Source organism: Gobio gobio (assembly GCF_949357685.1).
Source record: "Gobio gobio genome assembly, chromosome: 7".
NCBI lineage: Eukaryota > Metazoa > Chordata > Actinopteri > Cypriniformes > Gobionidae > Gobio > Gobio gobio.
The window spans coordinates 46,495,796-46,511,809 of record NC_137103.1 but is presented as its reverse complement, the minus strand read 5'-3'; the positions used below and the strand labels follow the sequence as shown (position 1 = coordinate 46,511,809).

At 35.5% G+C, this 16,014-nt stretch overlaps 1 protein-coding gene across 1 annotated transcript in view; it reads left to right on the top strand.

Annotated features, from left to right (window-relative positions):
- ttn.2 (titin, tandem duplicate 2) overlaps window positions 1–16,014 on the top strand; it is a 176,038-nt gene that overhangs the window by 62,572 nt on the left and 97,452 nt on the right. Inside the window, exons 97-117 of the mRNA XM_079820922.1 lie at window positions 4,551–4,640; window positions 4,848–4,928; window positions 5,667–5,741; window positions 5,838–5,912; window positions 6,311–6,355; window positions 8,752–8,796; window positions 8,974–9,372; window positions 9,494–9,763; window positions 9,853–10,128; window positions 10,219–10,358; window positions 10,442–10,568; window positions 10,676–10,942; window positions 11,047–11,313; window positions 11,493–11,756; window positions 11,990–12,129; window positions 12,210–12,336; window positions 12,820–13,086; window positions 13,192–13,458; window positions 13,548–13,814; window positions 13,947–14,086; window positions 15,499–15,625. Of these exons, the coding sequence (XP_079677048.1) occupies window positions 4,551–4,640; window positions 4,848–4,928; window positions 5,667–5,741; window positions 5,838–5,912; window positions 6,311–6,355; window positions 8,752–8,796; window positions 8,974–9,372; window positions 9,494–9,763; window positions 9,853–10,128; window positions 10,219–10,358; window positions 10,442–10,568; window positions 10,676–10,942; window positions 11,047–11,313; window positions 11,493–11,756; window positions 11,990–12,129; window positions 12,210–12,336; window positions 12,820–13,086; window positions 13,192–13,458; window positions 13,548–13,814; window positions 13,947–14,086; window positions 15,499–15,625 (3,756 nt within the window). The remainder of the gene's footprint in view (window positions 1–4,550; window positions 4,641–4,847; window positions 4,929–5,666; window positions 5,742–5,837; window positions 5,913–6,310; window positions 6,356–8,751; window positions 8,797–8,973; window positions 9,373–9,493; window positions 9,764–9,852; window positions 10,129–10,218; window positions 10,359–10,441; window positions 10,569–10,675; window positions 10,943–11,046; window positions 11,314–11,492; window positions 11,757–11,989; window positions 12,130–12,209; window positions 12,337–12,819; window positions 13,087–13,191; window positions 13,459–13,547; window positions 13,815–13,946; window positions 14,087–15,498; window positions 15,626–16,014) is intronic.

The following is a 16,014-nucleotide window of genomic DNA, read 5'->3' as shown; positions in this document are numbered from 1 at the left end:
CCTCATAAGAAAGAAGTTCCTGTTCCTGCTAAAAGGGATGAAGAAATTGCACCCCTAAAGAAAGAGGTGACCCCTACAAAAGGTACAATGATATCAGATAACATATGATTGTCTTTTCTTCTTATTCTTTACTTTCCTGTCTTAGAAACTATTTTCTTTGAAAACATATCTTCAACTATTTTATTGTACTAATTTCTTAGTGTATGTGTAATCCCATATATGTTTGTCTCTTGTCCTTTTTATTCTTCTTCATTAACCTCTTACCACTCGCTAGAGTGATCTCTTGATCCTATAGATGTGAATTTTCACTTACATATTTCTTAAAACTGTGCTAACTGAAAATTAAATACTCTTTTAAGTTGTTTTGGATTCAACACGGAAAGAATCTCCAAAAGAAGAACGGCAAAGAAAGCCGGATACAATTCTTTTTCCACCAAAGAAATATGAGAAGACTGAAGGTACATAAATCAAACACCACTGGATTCTTTGTAATCTTTTTTATTTGACATTCTTCTTCTTTTGAACATCTTTTTCTCTTGAACATATTCTTTGTCATCGTATTCTGTTTAAATCCCATGGAGTACACTAAGTACAGGAATATTTAATGTTTTTCGAGTGGGTGAAACCAAACCCCAAAATGTCCAAACTACACAAACACCACAGATCACTTAGGATTTAGAGTCGCGGCACCCTGTTAAAGGAACAGATTACGTAATCCTTACAAGAGAATTTGTGTACATTTTTATAAAATGTAATGGCTCTTTTTTAAATCTTTTTTTTAAAAAGAGTTGCTTAAAAGCCTGAGACAGTATTCATTCATTATTTTTTGTATGAAGTATACCTCGTTACCAGATTCAGGATTCGTCTCCATTACAAACGTATTGTCTTTCTATTATCTATGAATCTCTTGGTTCCACTGTTGGGTAAAAAATTATTCAACATTTTTCACCAAATCCAAGATCTTCAAGAATCCACTTCTGTCTTGAGGAAGGAAGTCACACCATCAGACAATCGGCAAATTGCAATGAAGACAATGCTAATGGAAGAAACTTCTAAAGAGCACATCTCTCATCAAAAACCTGTATCACATGCAGAAATATTGTATGATGGAAGAAAGAGCACAGAAATTGACAGTTTACACATTTCAAAACTGGAGAATCCTGCAAAAGAAAGTATATTGTCTTCAGAAGAATTTAGTTTGAGTGAGACATTTTCTGATGAAAAGCCATCTAGAACACTTTTAATGACAGGTAAGAAAAGAAAAAAAAAACAGTGCTTACATTATGATTAATAAATTGTTGACATGATCACAGAGTTTAGAGGAATTGCATCTTTTATAGGGTGCAACCCCTCTGAATTCTGAGTGATCAGATATCTCCAATGTCAAAGTAATGAAATAAGAAGAGTTGTTTCAAAGCCAGAGACAACATTCATTGTCCACATTCTCCTTTTACTGAAGCTATTTTTCAACATTATTCTTTTGAACTGCAAGAATCTTCCAAAAAGCCAGAGGTTGTTCAGTTATTGGTTACTGAAAGAGGAAATTTAATTGACATAGGTTATAAGAAACCAGTTGCTGCAGATAAATTAGAAGATATAGAAGGTAAAGTACCTCAGAAAAGAGAGACTGATGTTGGTCACCAAAAAAATAAAATTGCAGACAAATTTCCGAAAAAAGATGTTGTTGGGCCTAAAAAGGAGGACATTGTGCCTCAAAAGGAAGGAATTGTACTTCAAAATAAAAAGTTGGCAGTTTCTACTAAAAAGGATGAGGTTCCTCTTCCTCTCAGAAAAGATGAGGAAATAGCTGTCCAAGACAATAAGGTTGCTTTTTCTCAAAGAAAGGATGAGGAAATATTACCTAAAAAGAAAGGGGTTCCTCTTCCTCCTAAAAAGAAAGATGAAATTGCTCTTCAAAAGAAAGAGGTTAAACAGGAAGCAGCAATGTTATATAGAAAGAAAGCTGTTACTTCCAGAAAAGATGAGGAAATTATATTTGAAAAGAAAGAGATGGTTCTTCCTCCCAGAAAGGAAGGTGAAATTGCTCTCCAAAAGAAAGAGGTTCCTCTTTCTGCTAAACAGGATGAGGAAATGTTACATAAAAAGAAAAATGTTTCTCCCAGAAAGGATGAGGAAACATTTCCTAAAAAGAAAGATGAAATTGTATCTAAAAAAAGAGATGTTGTTCTTCCCCATAAAAAGGAAGATGCAATTGCTCTTCAAAAGAAAGAGGTTCCTCTTCCTGCTAAACAGGATGAGGAAATGTTACTTAAAAAGACAAATGTTTCTCCCAGAAAGGATGGGGAAATATTACCTAAAAAGAAAGAGGTTCCTCTTCCTCCTAAAAAGAAAGATGAAATTGCTCTTCAAAAGAAAGAGGTTAATCAGGAAGCAGAAATGTTACCTAAAAAGAAAGCCATTACTTCCAGAAAGGATGAGGAAATTATATTTGAAAAGAAAGATATTGTTCTTCCTCCCAGAAAGGAAGGTGAAATTGCCCTTCAAAAGAAAGAGCTTCCACTTCCTGCTAAACAGGATAAGGAAATGTTACCTAAAAAGAAAGATGTTTCTCCCAGAAAGGATGAGGAAACATTGCTTAAAAAGAAAGAGGTTCATCTTCCTCCTAAAAAGAAAGATGAAATTTTATCTAAAAAAAGAGAGGTTGTTCTTCTCCATAAAAAGGAAGATGCAATTGTTCTTCATGAGAAAACGTTTCATTTTCCTGCTAAACAGGATGAGGAAATGCTACCTAAAAAGAAAGATGTTTCTCCCAGAAAGGATGAGGAAACATTGCCTAAAAACCTAGAGGTTCCTATTCCTCCTAAAAAGAAAGATGAAATTGTTTCTAAAAAAAGAGATGTTGATATTCCCTATAAAATGGAAGATGAAATTGCACTTCAAAAGAAAGAGGTTCCTCTTCCTGCTAAACGGGATGAGGAAATGTTACCTATAGAGAAATATATTCCTCCCATAAAAGATGAGGAAATTGTATTTGAAAAGAAAGAGATGGTTCTTCCTCCCAGAAAGTATAAGGAAATCTTGCCTAAAAATAAAGAGCCTCCTCCTCCCTATAAAAAGGAAGAGGAAATTACTCCTCAAAAGAAAGAGGTTCCTCTTCCTGCTAAACAGGATGAAGAAATGTTTCCTAAAAAGAAAGATGTCTCTCCCCAAAAAATTGAGGAAATGTTGCTGGAAAAGAAAGAAGTTCCTCTTCCTCCTAAAAAGGAAGATGAAATTGCACTTCAAAAGAAAGAGGTTCCTCTTCCTGCTAATCTTTATGAGGATATGTTACCTAAAAAGAAAAGAAAGGATGAGAAAATTGCATTTGAAAAGAAAGAGATGGTTCTTCCTCCAAGAATGGATAAGGAAATATTGCCTAAAAAGAAAGAATTTCCTCTTCCTCTTATAATGGACGAGGATATTGTATCTAAAAAGAAAGAGGCTATTCCCCCTCCCAGGGAGGAAGAGGAAATATTACTAAAAAAGAAAGAGGTTCCTCTTCCTGGTAAAAAGGAAGAGGAAATTGTAACTATCAAGAAAGGGGTTTCTCATAGAAAGGATGAAAAAATTACTCCTCGAAAGGAAGAGGTTATTTTTTCTCCCAGAATGTATAATGAAATATTGTTTAAGGAGAAAGGAATCCCTCTTCCTTCTAAAAAGGATGAGGAAATTATACTTCAAAAGAAAAAGGTTCCTTTTCCTCATAAGAATGAAAACACAGTAACTCAAAATGAAGCTCCCAGACTGACAGCAGAAGTAGTTCCACTTAAAAGGAAGCAGGTTGTCACTGCTTCTAAAACAGAAGAAACTGTGCCTCAGACAAAAGAGATAAAGTCCACACAAATTTCTAAGGAGAATGAAGAAAGTGCACTTAAAAGAACAGAAGTTGCTCCCTCTCTTGAAAGGGAAGAAATTAGATGTCTACAGAAGGAAGTGTCCCACATAATTAAACTGGAAGAGAAAGTAGATGCTTTGCCAAAAAAACAGGTTGTTACATTTCCTAAAATAGAAGAAGTGCATCAAAAAAAAAGGTCTTTTCTGAGCGTAAACCACAGGAGAAAGAGTCTAAAAAGAAGGAAATGGTTGCTGACACTATAAGAGCAGATGCTATAGTACCTCAAAAGAAAGAGGTGACCCCTACAAAAGGTATAATGACATCAGTGTATTGCTCTCTTCTTTGAACTTCAAATCTTTGAATCTTATACTAAGTTGTTTATATGTCTGTGTGGTCTTGTATGTCACTTGTTTGTTATCAATATTTAAGACACAAAGTCTTCTTACAATTGCATCAAGTTGGATACTGCAAGAGGACAAGCAACTCAAAACATTCAGAACAGTTATTTTCTTATTTTTATTTTATTTTATTTTTTGCTTTCTGACTAACCTCTTCTTTGTTCTGTCCTGAAGTCAAAAATAAAGTCATGACCCCTGATCTTTAAGTATGAGTGTTCGTCATTGTCCCTGTGTAAAGTCGTTTTATATTATTTTTGTTTAGTCTAATGGTAAAATTGGGTTTCGGTTTATAACTTAAATTTATTTGTGATGTAAAGTGGCAGAACCAGAGAAGAAACCATCTCCAGAAAAGATACCATCTCTAGAGAAGACACCTGTTTCTGTGAAAGACGTGGCACCCCTGAAAGGTACAATGGGGATTCTTCAACAAACTCTTTTTGTTATACTACATTTTGTTTCAGTATGTCAAATTAATGTGGTCTAATGTGGTTTTGTTGTTCGTCCTGTTTTTGTCAAGTCAAATCTTTCATATCTTGTAATCAGTTTTATTATTTGTTCATCATAACTTCATAATTTTTCTCATCTTAACACACTAAAATGTGTAATTTTCACAGTTGAAAAGAAACCATCTCCAGAACCTGAAAAAAAGAAAGAATCTTTGCCAGAGCCTCAGGCAAAGACAGTTTCCCCAGAAGGTACTTTTTTTGTTTGATGTGTATGTGATATGTTTTGCCTAACAACCATAGTTTTTTTCTTTAGCATATTTTAACCTCAATAGAGGGTCTTAACATACTGTACATATGCTGTCATGTTTTTATGTTGTTCTGTATCATTTGTGTTTTGTGTGTGTTGCTGTAACAAGATTGGTCTTGTTATAAGTCTCAAACAGTCTTAATTATAAAAAGTTCATGCTTAGTGAACCACTCTTACTTAGTAAGAGTAAATAGTAAATTTTCTTTCATTTTATTACAATTTTGTGTCATTAAGACACAATCTCTTTGGGGGTGCTTAAAACATGTTCTGTCAAATCAATGTGAATGCTTGTTGCCGTTGTTGTTGTTTGCATGAGTTCTTAATTTTGACTAATTTCCACAGCCAATATCTTATGTTCTTGCAATAGTTACTTAAAATATACGCTAATGTACGTATTTTTCTTGTATCACTCGTACAATTTTAATCTATTGAGCATCACATGCAGTAATGTCATGAGAATGTTTTGCACATTACAACTAAAATGACTGATTCTTTATTTTTACATATGCATATAGAGTAGATTTGAGCAGAGCATTTCATGTGTTGTATGTCATGATTGTAATGTCTGTGTGTCTATTTCTTAACCTCGATAGAGGTTTGAAATATTCTGTTCTTTCATCTCATTTTCATCTTAAATGTCTGTCGACTTAAATTGACATCAAACAACACTTTATTTTAAGTTAAAGAGGTCGGTAAGAAAGCTGAAGATAAACTCATCTCTAAGCCCAAAGAAGAGAAGACAATTCCAACAAAAGGTATTATGGTAACCACAAGTCCATATCCCTGTAATGTGCTGGAGAAGGAATGTCTAGTTCAGAAATCTCATCATGTCTTTGAAATTCCTTTTGAAGTACCTACACCTAAAGAACCAGAGAAACCAAAGCCTGCTCCAAAGGAAGAACCGATACTGGTCCAACCAGTGGAAGGTACTGAAACTGAAACCCTTCTTCATAAATACTCCCACTGTTTATAATATATCTTTAGGGAAATTCTTTTTCTTGGAAAAATTCTTTTGTTAATAAAAGGTAGGTCATAATCTGCTTCTCAATGTAAAAACTTTGTAATATGTGCCATAACGTCTGTCAAGTTGTGTCTTGTATGTGTTTCTCTTAAGTGTAAGCTATTAAGTGAATGCACTTAATAGCATCCCCTTTCCACTTAATAAAGAGAGGTGTCTTCTTTAACAGGTTAACTCAAAACCAGTGAAACAGAGCACATTTTGATTTCCATTATTTAATTTAGACACTTTTCTTTGCACTAGATAAGAAATATAACTGTAATTGTAACTTGTTTTAATTTTGTTGTGACCACATTTCTAAATCAGATGGTGAAAAGGGACCAGTTTCTGCACCTGGGCCGGGAAAGAAAGGTAAGAAAATCTTAAATATTTTCTTGCAGATGGATGAGTCTTTTCAGATTACACGTTCTCTCTAATTGTACTTATGATGTTATTTTGAATTTGGTTATGTCTATTAAAAAATGTTGTATGTTGTCAGTTCCACCTTTGTCACTTTGTCTGTTATTGATTGTGTCCTTAAGTCTTGTGTTATGTTTTGTCTTGTCATAGTTTGTTGTACTTGGAGGCCAAAGGATGTCAATGTGTTACATGTGCCGTGGTTGGTTTTTTGTATGTACTGTTCACTTTATAATGCAATCAATTTCCAAATCTAAAGGAAAAGTTCTTAAAATAAAGGAACAAGAAGGAAGATTTGAAATTCCTACCTTGAAGAAAGCTACAAGAGTATCCAAAGATAAAGACGATGATCAAGAAATGGCCAAACTGAAGAAAGTGCTCAAACCACAAGAGGAGGAACATAAAGAAGGCTCAAAAGTGTTTGCTGAGGCTCACACTGAAGTTATCATAACTGAAAGTTATGAGGCAGAAATGCATTTTGAGACTTATGAAACTACCAAGAGAGTTGAGAAAATTCAACCTGAGGTAGACAAAAAGAGGCCTGTTGAACCTGATCAAACATCACCTCAGATAAAACCAGAATGCGAAGTAGAAGAAAAAGCAAAGAAGACGGCAATAGGAAAGGTTCCAAAAAAAGATACACCAGAGGAGCCTGGCTTGGCTCTGAAAAAGGTTAAAAAGTTACCATTAGACAAAAAAGAACAAGAATCTGTCAAATTAAAGCCATTCGAAAAACCTGTAAAACCACCAGTTGAAACTGAAAAAGACACCAAAAAAGATGAAAAAGGAAGAGAACCTATAACTTTTGACAGAAGTAGAGAAGCAGTTACTTTTCAGAAAGGAGAAAGACCTGAAAAGGATGAGAAGCCAAAAGAACTTGATGTCCTCACAAAAAAAGAAGAGCCCTCCGTTCCTGATAAAAAGGAGCCAGATGAAGTTGCCGGTAAAGCAGTAACCAGACCTCCAAAAGATGAAGCACCTTCAGACCCTAAAGAGAAATTACTTAAAGGTAAAGGTAAAATTCCTTCTAAAGATCAGGAGCCTGAGAAGGTTCAACTAAAACCATTTACGAAGAAACCTTCAGCTGGGTCACCAAAAGAAAAGGAGGTTCCAGAGGCAAAAGAACAAAAAACTATTGAGTTGTCACCACTTAGTAGAGCACCAAAAGTCGAAATTAAAAAAGAACCAAGTATTCCACCAAAAAAAGTTGACAGTCAAGAAACTCCAGACAAAGGTATAGAGGTTCAGAAGATACCAACTATAGTACCCGTAGAAGACAAAAAGATGCTGCCTAAAAAGGTTACCCCAGTAAAGGAGATTACACCAAAGGAAGATGAGAAGAAGCGTATAGTCACCAAAAAGGGTATTTTACCCAAAGAGGCTGAAAAGAAGGAAGAAATAATTCTAAAACCAGTTGAGCGTGCAAAAGGTGGTGTAGAGCCTGAAAAAATTCCTTCGCCTAAGGTTGAGAAACCAAAACCAACTGAATCAGTTCCTGTGGAGAGGAAACCTAGTGGGGATTTGGCAAAGAAGCCTAAGAAAGTTTCACCCAAAGACTCAATTGAAGCTGTTATCTTGAAAAAAGTACCTTTGAAGGTTTCACCTGAGGTGGACAAATCTGAAGAAACTCTTCCGATTTCTGAAGTAGAGGAGATACCAGTCCTAAAGGAGTTGTCTCCTGGAGCTGTACAGTTAAGAAAAGTGTCAACCCAGTTTGAGGAAGAAGTGTTTGAAGAAGAGTTTGAGGTTGAATTTGAAGCTGAAGATGAAGAAGAAGCATGGGGATGGGAGGTTGCTTCTCGAGACAGTTATGGCTCAGAAGGCTCAGAAGAAAGATATTTGGAGGAAGGGGCACTTGAGACTCCTGGGATGCCAGGGGGTAGACGAGGTGAGAGGGTGGCTGTGAACCACACCAATGAATGCCTCATTTCCTGTGCAGTGGAAACCAGCCCCTTATTTTTATTTATTTTCTTCCCAGATAATTTCCATGTCTACATCCATGTCCGTCCACATAAAACTGCTAAATCTTGTCTGCTTCCTTCTTCATCTTCTTCAATTTTCATTGTGGCATGTGTGTTGTATTTTAATGTCTTTTCATCTTGTTTGTTGTTATCTGTGTTTCTTCATTGATCTATGAAATATAACCACTGGTGGTAGGAATGGTCATTGTATTTGGATCATAACTTGTCATCTAACTTCCCATTAATTGGAAGCATGATTTTATAATCTTCATGACCCTTCATTCCCTATGTTTAGTATTAGTATTTTTAGTGTTTCTTCATTACTTCATTACATTTTAATACAATTTTACACATCCATGAATTGGAAATAATTGATTTTTGTTTGTTCAGAGGGAAAGCCTAAAGAGGAAGCTGGAAGAGGCAGAGGCTTGAAACGTATGTTTATTTAATAAATTGCTTTTATTTAATAATTTTTTTCCACTAGCTTTTTTAAACCAATTATATATTCACTCATGACATCTCTGGAAGGAATGTATCTGCATGAAATTTGCTTACTAATAATTTCTTTTAGTGTACATTTTTACCGAAATTAATCCTCTTTTTACATTACAGCAAGACAAACTCCTTCTCCTGGTGATGGTGGAAGGGGTAGAGGGCTGAAGCCTGGCGCTGGTGGTGACAAACCTCCAGGAGATTCACCATTTGGTTTCCAGCTCAAAGCAGTCCCCTTGAAGTTTGTAAAGGAGCTCAAAGATATTGTGTTGCAGGAGGCTGAGTCAATCGGCTCCTCGGCTGTATTCGAGTGCCAGATCTCTCCATCAACTGCTGTTACCACCTGGATGAAAGATGGAAGCAATCTAAGGGAGAGTCCAAAGCACAAATTCACATCTGATGGCAAAGACCGCAAACTGCAAATCATTGATGTACAGCTTTCAGACACTGGAGAGTACACATGTGTTGCAAAGCTTGGCAACAAGGAGAAGACCTCAACAGCTAAACTTATTGTTGAAGGTAGTGTTCTGATTATGAGTAAAAATATGAATATACTGTCATCTTATTTAAAAGAAATATACAAAAAACAGCACCACATGAATTGTGATTTTCTTCTGTTAATTTATTTATTTTTTGATAGAGTTACCAGTGAAGTTTACAAAGACTCTGGACGAGGAAATGTCTGTGCTTAAGGGGCAGCCAATGTACCTTACTTGTGAGTTGAGCAAGGACAGGGACGTGGTCTGGAAGAAGAACGGAAAAGAGCTCAAGCAAATTGCTGGCAAAATTCAAATCGCTGTTATTGGACTGCAGCGCTCTGTGACGATCCAAGACACAAATGATGATGATGCCGGTGTTTACACTTGCGAGTGTGAGGACATCAAGACAGAAACCACTGTCAAAGTCATTGGTATGCATATGGGCATCTTTATAGTTATTCACTTTAGCTATTAATAGTTTTGTGCCAAAAATGACTAAACTAAATATCTACCTTTGCAGAAATAATCAGAGATTGGTTGACAAAACCTTTGAGGGACCAGCATGTAAAACCAAAGGCTACTGCCACATTCAAGTGCGAACTGTACAAGGACACTCCGAACTGGAAGTGGTTCAAGGGAGATGAAGAAATTCCTACTGACCCTACAAATAAGGTTGAAGTGAAAAAGGATGGAAAAGATCTCACGCTTACAATCAAGAATGCTCAACCTGATGATGTTGGAGAGTATGCCATAGAAGTTGAGGGCCGCAGATATGCAGCAAAACTCACTCTTGGAGGTGTGCTAGACAGACTTTTCATTTATTACCTTTTGCAGAATATTGTTTTTGTATTCCCTTAAATACTATTTTTGACTGTCAAAAATATAGAGCGTGAAGCTGAGATCTTGAAGCCTCTTGCTAGTATGGAGGTGGTCGAGAAAGGGGAGGCCAACTTTGATACTGAAATTTCAGAAGATGATGTGCCTGGAGAATGGAAACTTAGAGGGCAGGTTCTGACAAGATCACCGGTAAGATTATATATAATTGAAAATGATGGATAATTTTATATAGGCTACTTTACAAAAGTCATTTTATAATTTTTCATCCTCAGACATGTGATATCAGGGCTGAAGGAAATAAAAGATTCCTGACATTGAAAAATATTCAACTTGACCAGGCTGGAGAAGTCTCTTACCAAGCTTTGAATGCCATCACCAGTGCAATGCTAACAGTCAAAGGTACGTTGATGAGCACAAAATGCTTGTCTGATCTAGAAATGCAGTATTTATAAACTGAAGAGGGTGAAAAATAACTATATTGTGATAACTATTATTCAAACCCATAGAAATTGAAATGGACTTCACAGTCCCATTGAAGGATGTTACTGTGCATGAAAAGAAACAGGCAAAGTTTGAGTGCACGATCACGAAAGATGTGCCTAAAGTCATGTGGTTGAGAGGATCTGATATTGTAACATCAGACCAAAAATATGATATCATTGATGATGGAAAGAAACACATGTTGGTCATAAACCACTGTGAATTTGAGGATGAGGGAGAATACACTATTGAAGTGTTGGGTAAAACGTCAACAGCCAAACTGACAGTTGAGGGTAAGTTTTCGTTCAAGCAATATTTCAGGGGTCCTCTGAAAAATGTGTTTTGTTCACAAAATCACCAAGCTAAAATGGTTTTGTAATGGACTAACACATTATAGGTATGCGGCTGAAATTCATCTCACCAATATCGGATCAAACTGTTAAGGAAGGTAAAACGGCTCGGTTTGAGCTTGAACTGTCCCATGACAGTGTACCTGTAACATGGTACAAAAATGAAACAAAATTGCATCCTAGCAGAACTGTACTTACGCATGTTGATGGAAAGAAACATATACTAGAAATCAAGGATGCTACTCTAGATGATACTTGCCAAATAAAAGCAGAGGCTAAAGGATTGTCGACAACAGCAAACCTGACGGTGCTAGGTAACTTTTCATATATATGATGATAATGGTGGTGGTGGTGGTAAAATAAGTTGTCTTGAAATCTATAATCTAGTGAACATTAACTAAACAATAAACATATAAAACTGTTTTATTCCTCAAACTACATTACTGGTGTTCTAAACTTTTTTACTTTTTACATTTTATTTACTTTAATATAGAGGGAGATGCCTACTTCACAATTAAACTGCAAGATTACACTGCAGTTGAGAAAGATGAGGTCAATCTTGACTGCGAGCTCAGCAAAGACGTTCCTGTTAAATGGTTCCACAATGAGACTGAACTTAAAGCCTCCAAGGTGGTTACCATGAAAGCTGAAGGCAACCGAAGAATCCTAAACATCAAGAAAATTGAGGACAAAGACAAAGGTTTATATGTTTGTGACTGTGGAACAGACAAGACTTCGGCCACCATGAACATTGAAGGTCAGTGTTCAAGGTTATGGTCATAAAATGCAAATGTAAATACATTTTTTTGCTCTAAAATGCCCTACAAAAATGCCTGTAACGTTTCAGTTTTTTTTTTGTTCTATATAAAAAATCTCTTTATCTCTCTTTATCTCTCTCTCTCTCTCTCTCTCTCTCTCTCTCTCTCTCTCTCTCTCTCTCTCTCTCTCTTTTTAATTTTTAATTTAATTTATTTTTGTTATTTATTTCAGCTCGTGACATCAAAGTGGTGCGACCCATGTATGGCGTTGAGCTCTTCGATGGTGAGACGGCACGTTTTGAGGTGGAAATCTCAGAAGATGATGTCCATGGCCAATGGAAACTGCAAGGAGAAGTCCTCATTTCATCACCTGTAAGGATACTGAAACTATTTGAAATGGTGACACATGTAACGTTTGTATGAACGACTGTTTTTTGTCTTTGTGGCAACAGGATGTTGAAATCATTGAAGATGGAGCTAAGCACATCTTAACTTTGTACAACTGCAAAGTGTCCCAGACTGGAGAGGTTTCATTCCAGGGTGCCAATGCAAAATGTTCTGCCAATCTAAAAGTGAAAGGTACATCATGCCTAAATTCCTTGTTTGATTCTCGATCAGTGGTTCTAAAACTTTTTCCTGCAAATGGCAGACTTCATCTGTTGAATGAAAAGTGTGGAATTACTATGAATTACTCTTTTAAGCTAGCATGCTACATACATACATACACATAATCAAATTCTTTGATTTTTACCACTATTTTCTAGACTGCCGTTTTGTTCTTTAATTTTTTTTTTATTTACTAGACTGCGGTGTACATACATTGCCATAAACCAGTTAAATTATTAATGTGAAACAACAGAAACACTTAATCATAAATTAATGTTAACACAATCATTATAATGGGTTAATTAATCAGTTTATGAATTAATTGTTGGTGCTTGTAAATTCTAATTATTTTATTTATTTAAATCTTAAGTATTTTTTAAACAAAATCAGCTCACAGAGCACCGTTTGAGAGCCACTGTTACAGATTATTGATATTCTTTATATATATTTTTGCAGAGCTTCCCATTTCTTTTGTAACACCTCTGGCTGATGTACATGTGTATGAGAAAGATGAGGCAAGGTTTGAGTGTGAGATCTCAAGACAGCCAAAGAGCTTCCATTGGTTCAAAGGATCTCAGGAGATTACAACTGATGATAAATTTGAGGTACTTCAGGAGGGCAAAAGACACATTCTGGTGGTCAAATCTGCTGCCTATGAGGATGAGGCTAAGTACATGTTTGAGGCTGAAGACAAGAGAACATCTGCCAAGCTTGTTATTCAGGGTATGGGAGAAAATACATTATTTAAAAAAAAAGAAAAACAAAAAGCATAATGTTTTAAGTAAAGACTACTGTCAGACTGAATCATGTGCTTGCATGTTTCACCAGGCATCCGTCTTGAGTTTGTGAGACCCATTAAAGATGTCACCGTTAAGGAGCGTGAGACTGCAGAATTCAGCATCGAACTCTCTCATGAGAAGGTTCAAGTCACCTGGTACAAGAATGACGTGCGTTTGCATCCAAGCAAAGTGGTGCACATGTCCGAGGATGGCAAGATCCATACTCTGTCCTTCAAAGAGGTGTCTATTGATGACACATCTCTCATTAAAGTTGAGGCCCTTGGAAAAACCTGTGAGGCAATGCTCACTGTACTTGGTAGGTGTTAAAAAATTAGTAGACACTTATTATAGTATCTTAGAGTGTTTATAATTAATTACATTCAATTTCTTCTTGCGTATCAACAGAGGGAGAACCTTACTTTACTACCAAGTTGCAGGACTACACTGCAGTTGAGAAGGATGAGGTTGTCCTAATGTGTGAAGTGAGCAAATCATCTGCTCAGGTGAAATGGTTCAAAGACGGCAAGGAGATCACTCCCTCTAAGAACGTCCTCATCAAGGCTGATGGAAAGAAACGTATCCTGACAGTAAAGAAGGCAGAGAAGGCCAACATTGGCGATTACGTGTGTGACTGCGGCTCTGACAAAACAGCAGCCAAGCTTAGCATTGAAGGTATGTACTTAATGCATTTGTGTGTGTGTTTTTTTTTTAAATTCTATATACTAATTGATAGATTAAATTGATAAAATCACTATGAACTACCATAACCTAGTCTCTACTCCTCTCGTCTTCTTTTCTTTGCAGAGCGTGATATTAAGGTTGTCCGCCCACTGTACAGTGTGGAGGTCACAGAGACAGAGACTGCTCGCTTTGAGACAGAAATCTCTGAGGAGGATATTCATGGAAACTGGAAACTCAAAGGAGATTCCCTGCACCAGTCAGCGGTAAATTTCTGTTGCTCCAAAACACCAAAGAGTGATTTCTCAATAGCACATTAGCATAACTTACAGATGCTTTTTGGACACTTCGATGTTTATCAAAGCTATCATTTAAATTAACCTTCTGGGTGCCACTGTCCTCGTACGAGGACGTTATATTTTAGTGAATTTCTCTGACACCATACATGTAACAGTCTGGATGTCCTGTGAAGAGCACATTCAGTGCTTTTCAGAGATACCATTTGTTTCCCTCTTCTCCTCCTTGGTCTTTAAAAATAACTCTATGGGGGATCAAATTTAGCACTCTTATGGAAATATGATAATATTTAGCAATATTTTGTAATTATTATTATTTAAATCTGACAGATTTTCAAATTGTTTGTTATAAATCAACATCTAAGGAAAATTTGATGGGGTTTCTAATCAAAATATGACAAAACAAGACATTGATTTCATACATGTCCTCATTAGAGGACACCAGGACTTAAAGAATGTTTATCGAGCATGAATAGGTGAATAGGGAAAGAAATTGCACATCAGTTATCCTATAAAATATAAAATATTATTATGAAAATGTTGCCGACTATTACTCCCATTATTACACTTATTTTTTCATTTCATGTTGCTCCAAGAACACATTAATGTGCAAATTTGATACAGTGTATAGATACATTGCATTGAATGGGAAAACCTATTTATGGCCATTTTACCCACATATTGCATAAAGTAAAATGGCATATCAATTCATTCCATTATATCTTTTACAAGTTTGGTTTAAAAAAAATCCTGAAAATGTATTACTGAATTAAAAAAATTATTAAAATGATAAAATGATTTTAAAAACATTATCCTGAAAATTGATTTTAAAAATCTCATTGTTTTTGCCTATACATGTCATTCCGTGTCATTTTATTTAGAAAAAACATTTATAACATATGAATAAAATATCATATAAAAAAAAATCCATTTGTTTCTTATGCTCTAAAACAATGTAATGACATGAAAAAAATTCTAAATTCAAAAGACTTGAGGAATTTAATTAGAATAATTTAATTTCAAATGGAATTCTAATGATGAACTGTATCAAAGGAATAGTTAATAAGGAATAGTAGTCTTACACCTTCATGTTGTTCTAAACTTATATGTATTTTTCATAAATATTGTATAATAGTCTTTTCACAAAAGCACCATAAAATTATAAAAGCAGTAGGTACTAACTTTGCACTGTGTGTGATGAATAGATTGAAATTTAAGCAAAAAATAAAGTAATTTGTGGCTTAGAACATTTTCAATTTAAGGTAAACTGTTCATTTAAGAGCTTACTGTTGGGCTAAATTATGTGATTTTATTTGAATTACTGTGAATTTTTCTCTGTGCTAAAATGATCTTTCAATCATGTTTTTAATTTCATTTACTAGGACTGTGAAATTAAAGAGGAAGGCACCAAGCACATGCTTATCCTTTACAATGTCCGCATGGATATGGCTGGTGGTGTAGATTTCAGTGCTGCTAACGCTAAATCAAGGGCTCAGCTCAGAGTTAAAGGTGAGAGTGATGAATACGATTCCTTCTTAGCATATTTTGGATAAGCCAGATCAATTGTAAATCAGTGGACAGACCAGAAACAATTTGTGTTGAGTCACAAAGACGGATGATAAGTGCTGCTCTGGAAAACAGTATGTGAATTAAAGACAGTTAAATCAGTTGGCCACTGCAGTTTATCATTAGCTCATAAAGTACTCTGACAGATGTCATGTAGTGATAACAGGGTGTGAAAAGCATTTATTATGGCTGGGATTAATGTTTTACGGATAGGCAGCCAAACAATTTTTAGTTTCGTTTTTTTTAATACTCATGCTTTAGAAACAAGCAAGGGGACACTGTTATGACATGCCACTCCTTAACCATGATGTGGGATTTTTTTTTGTGTCTAT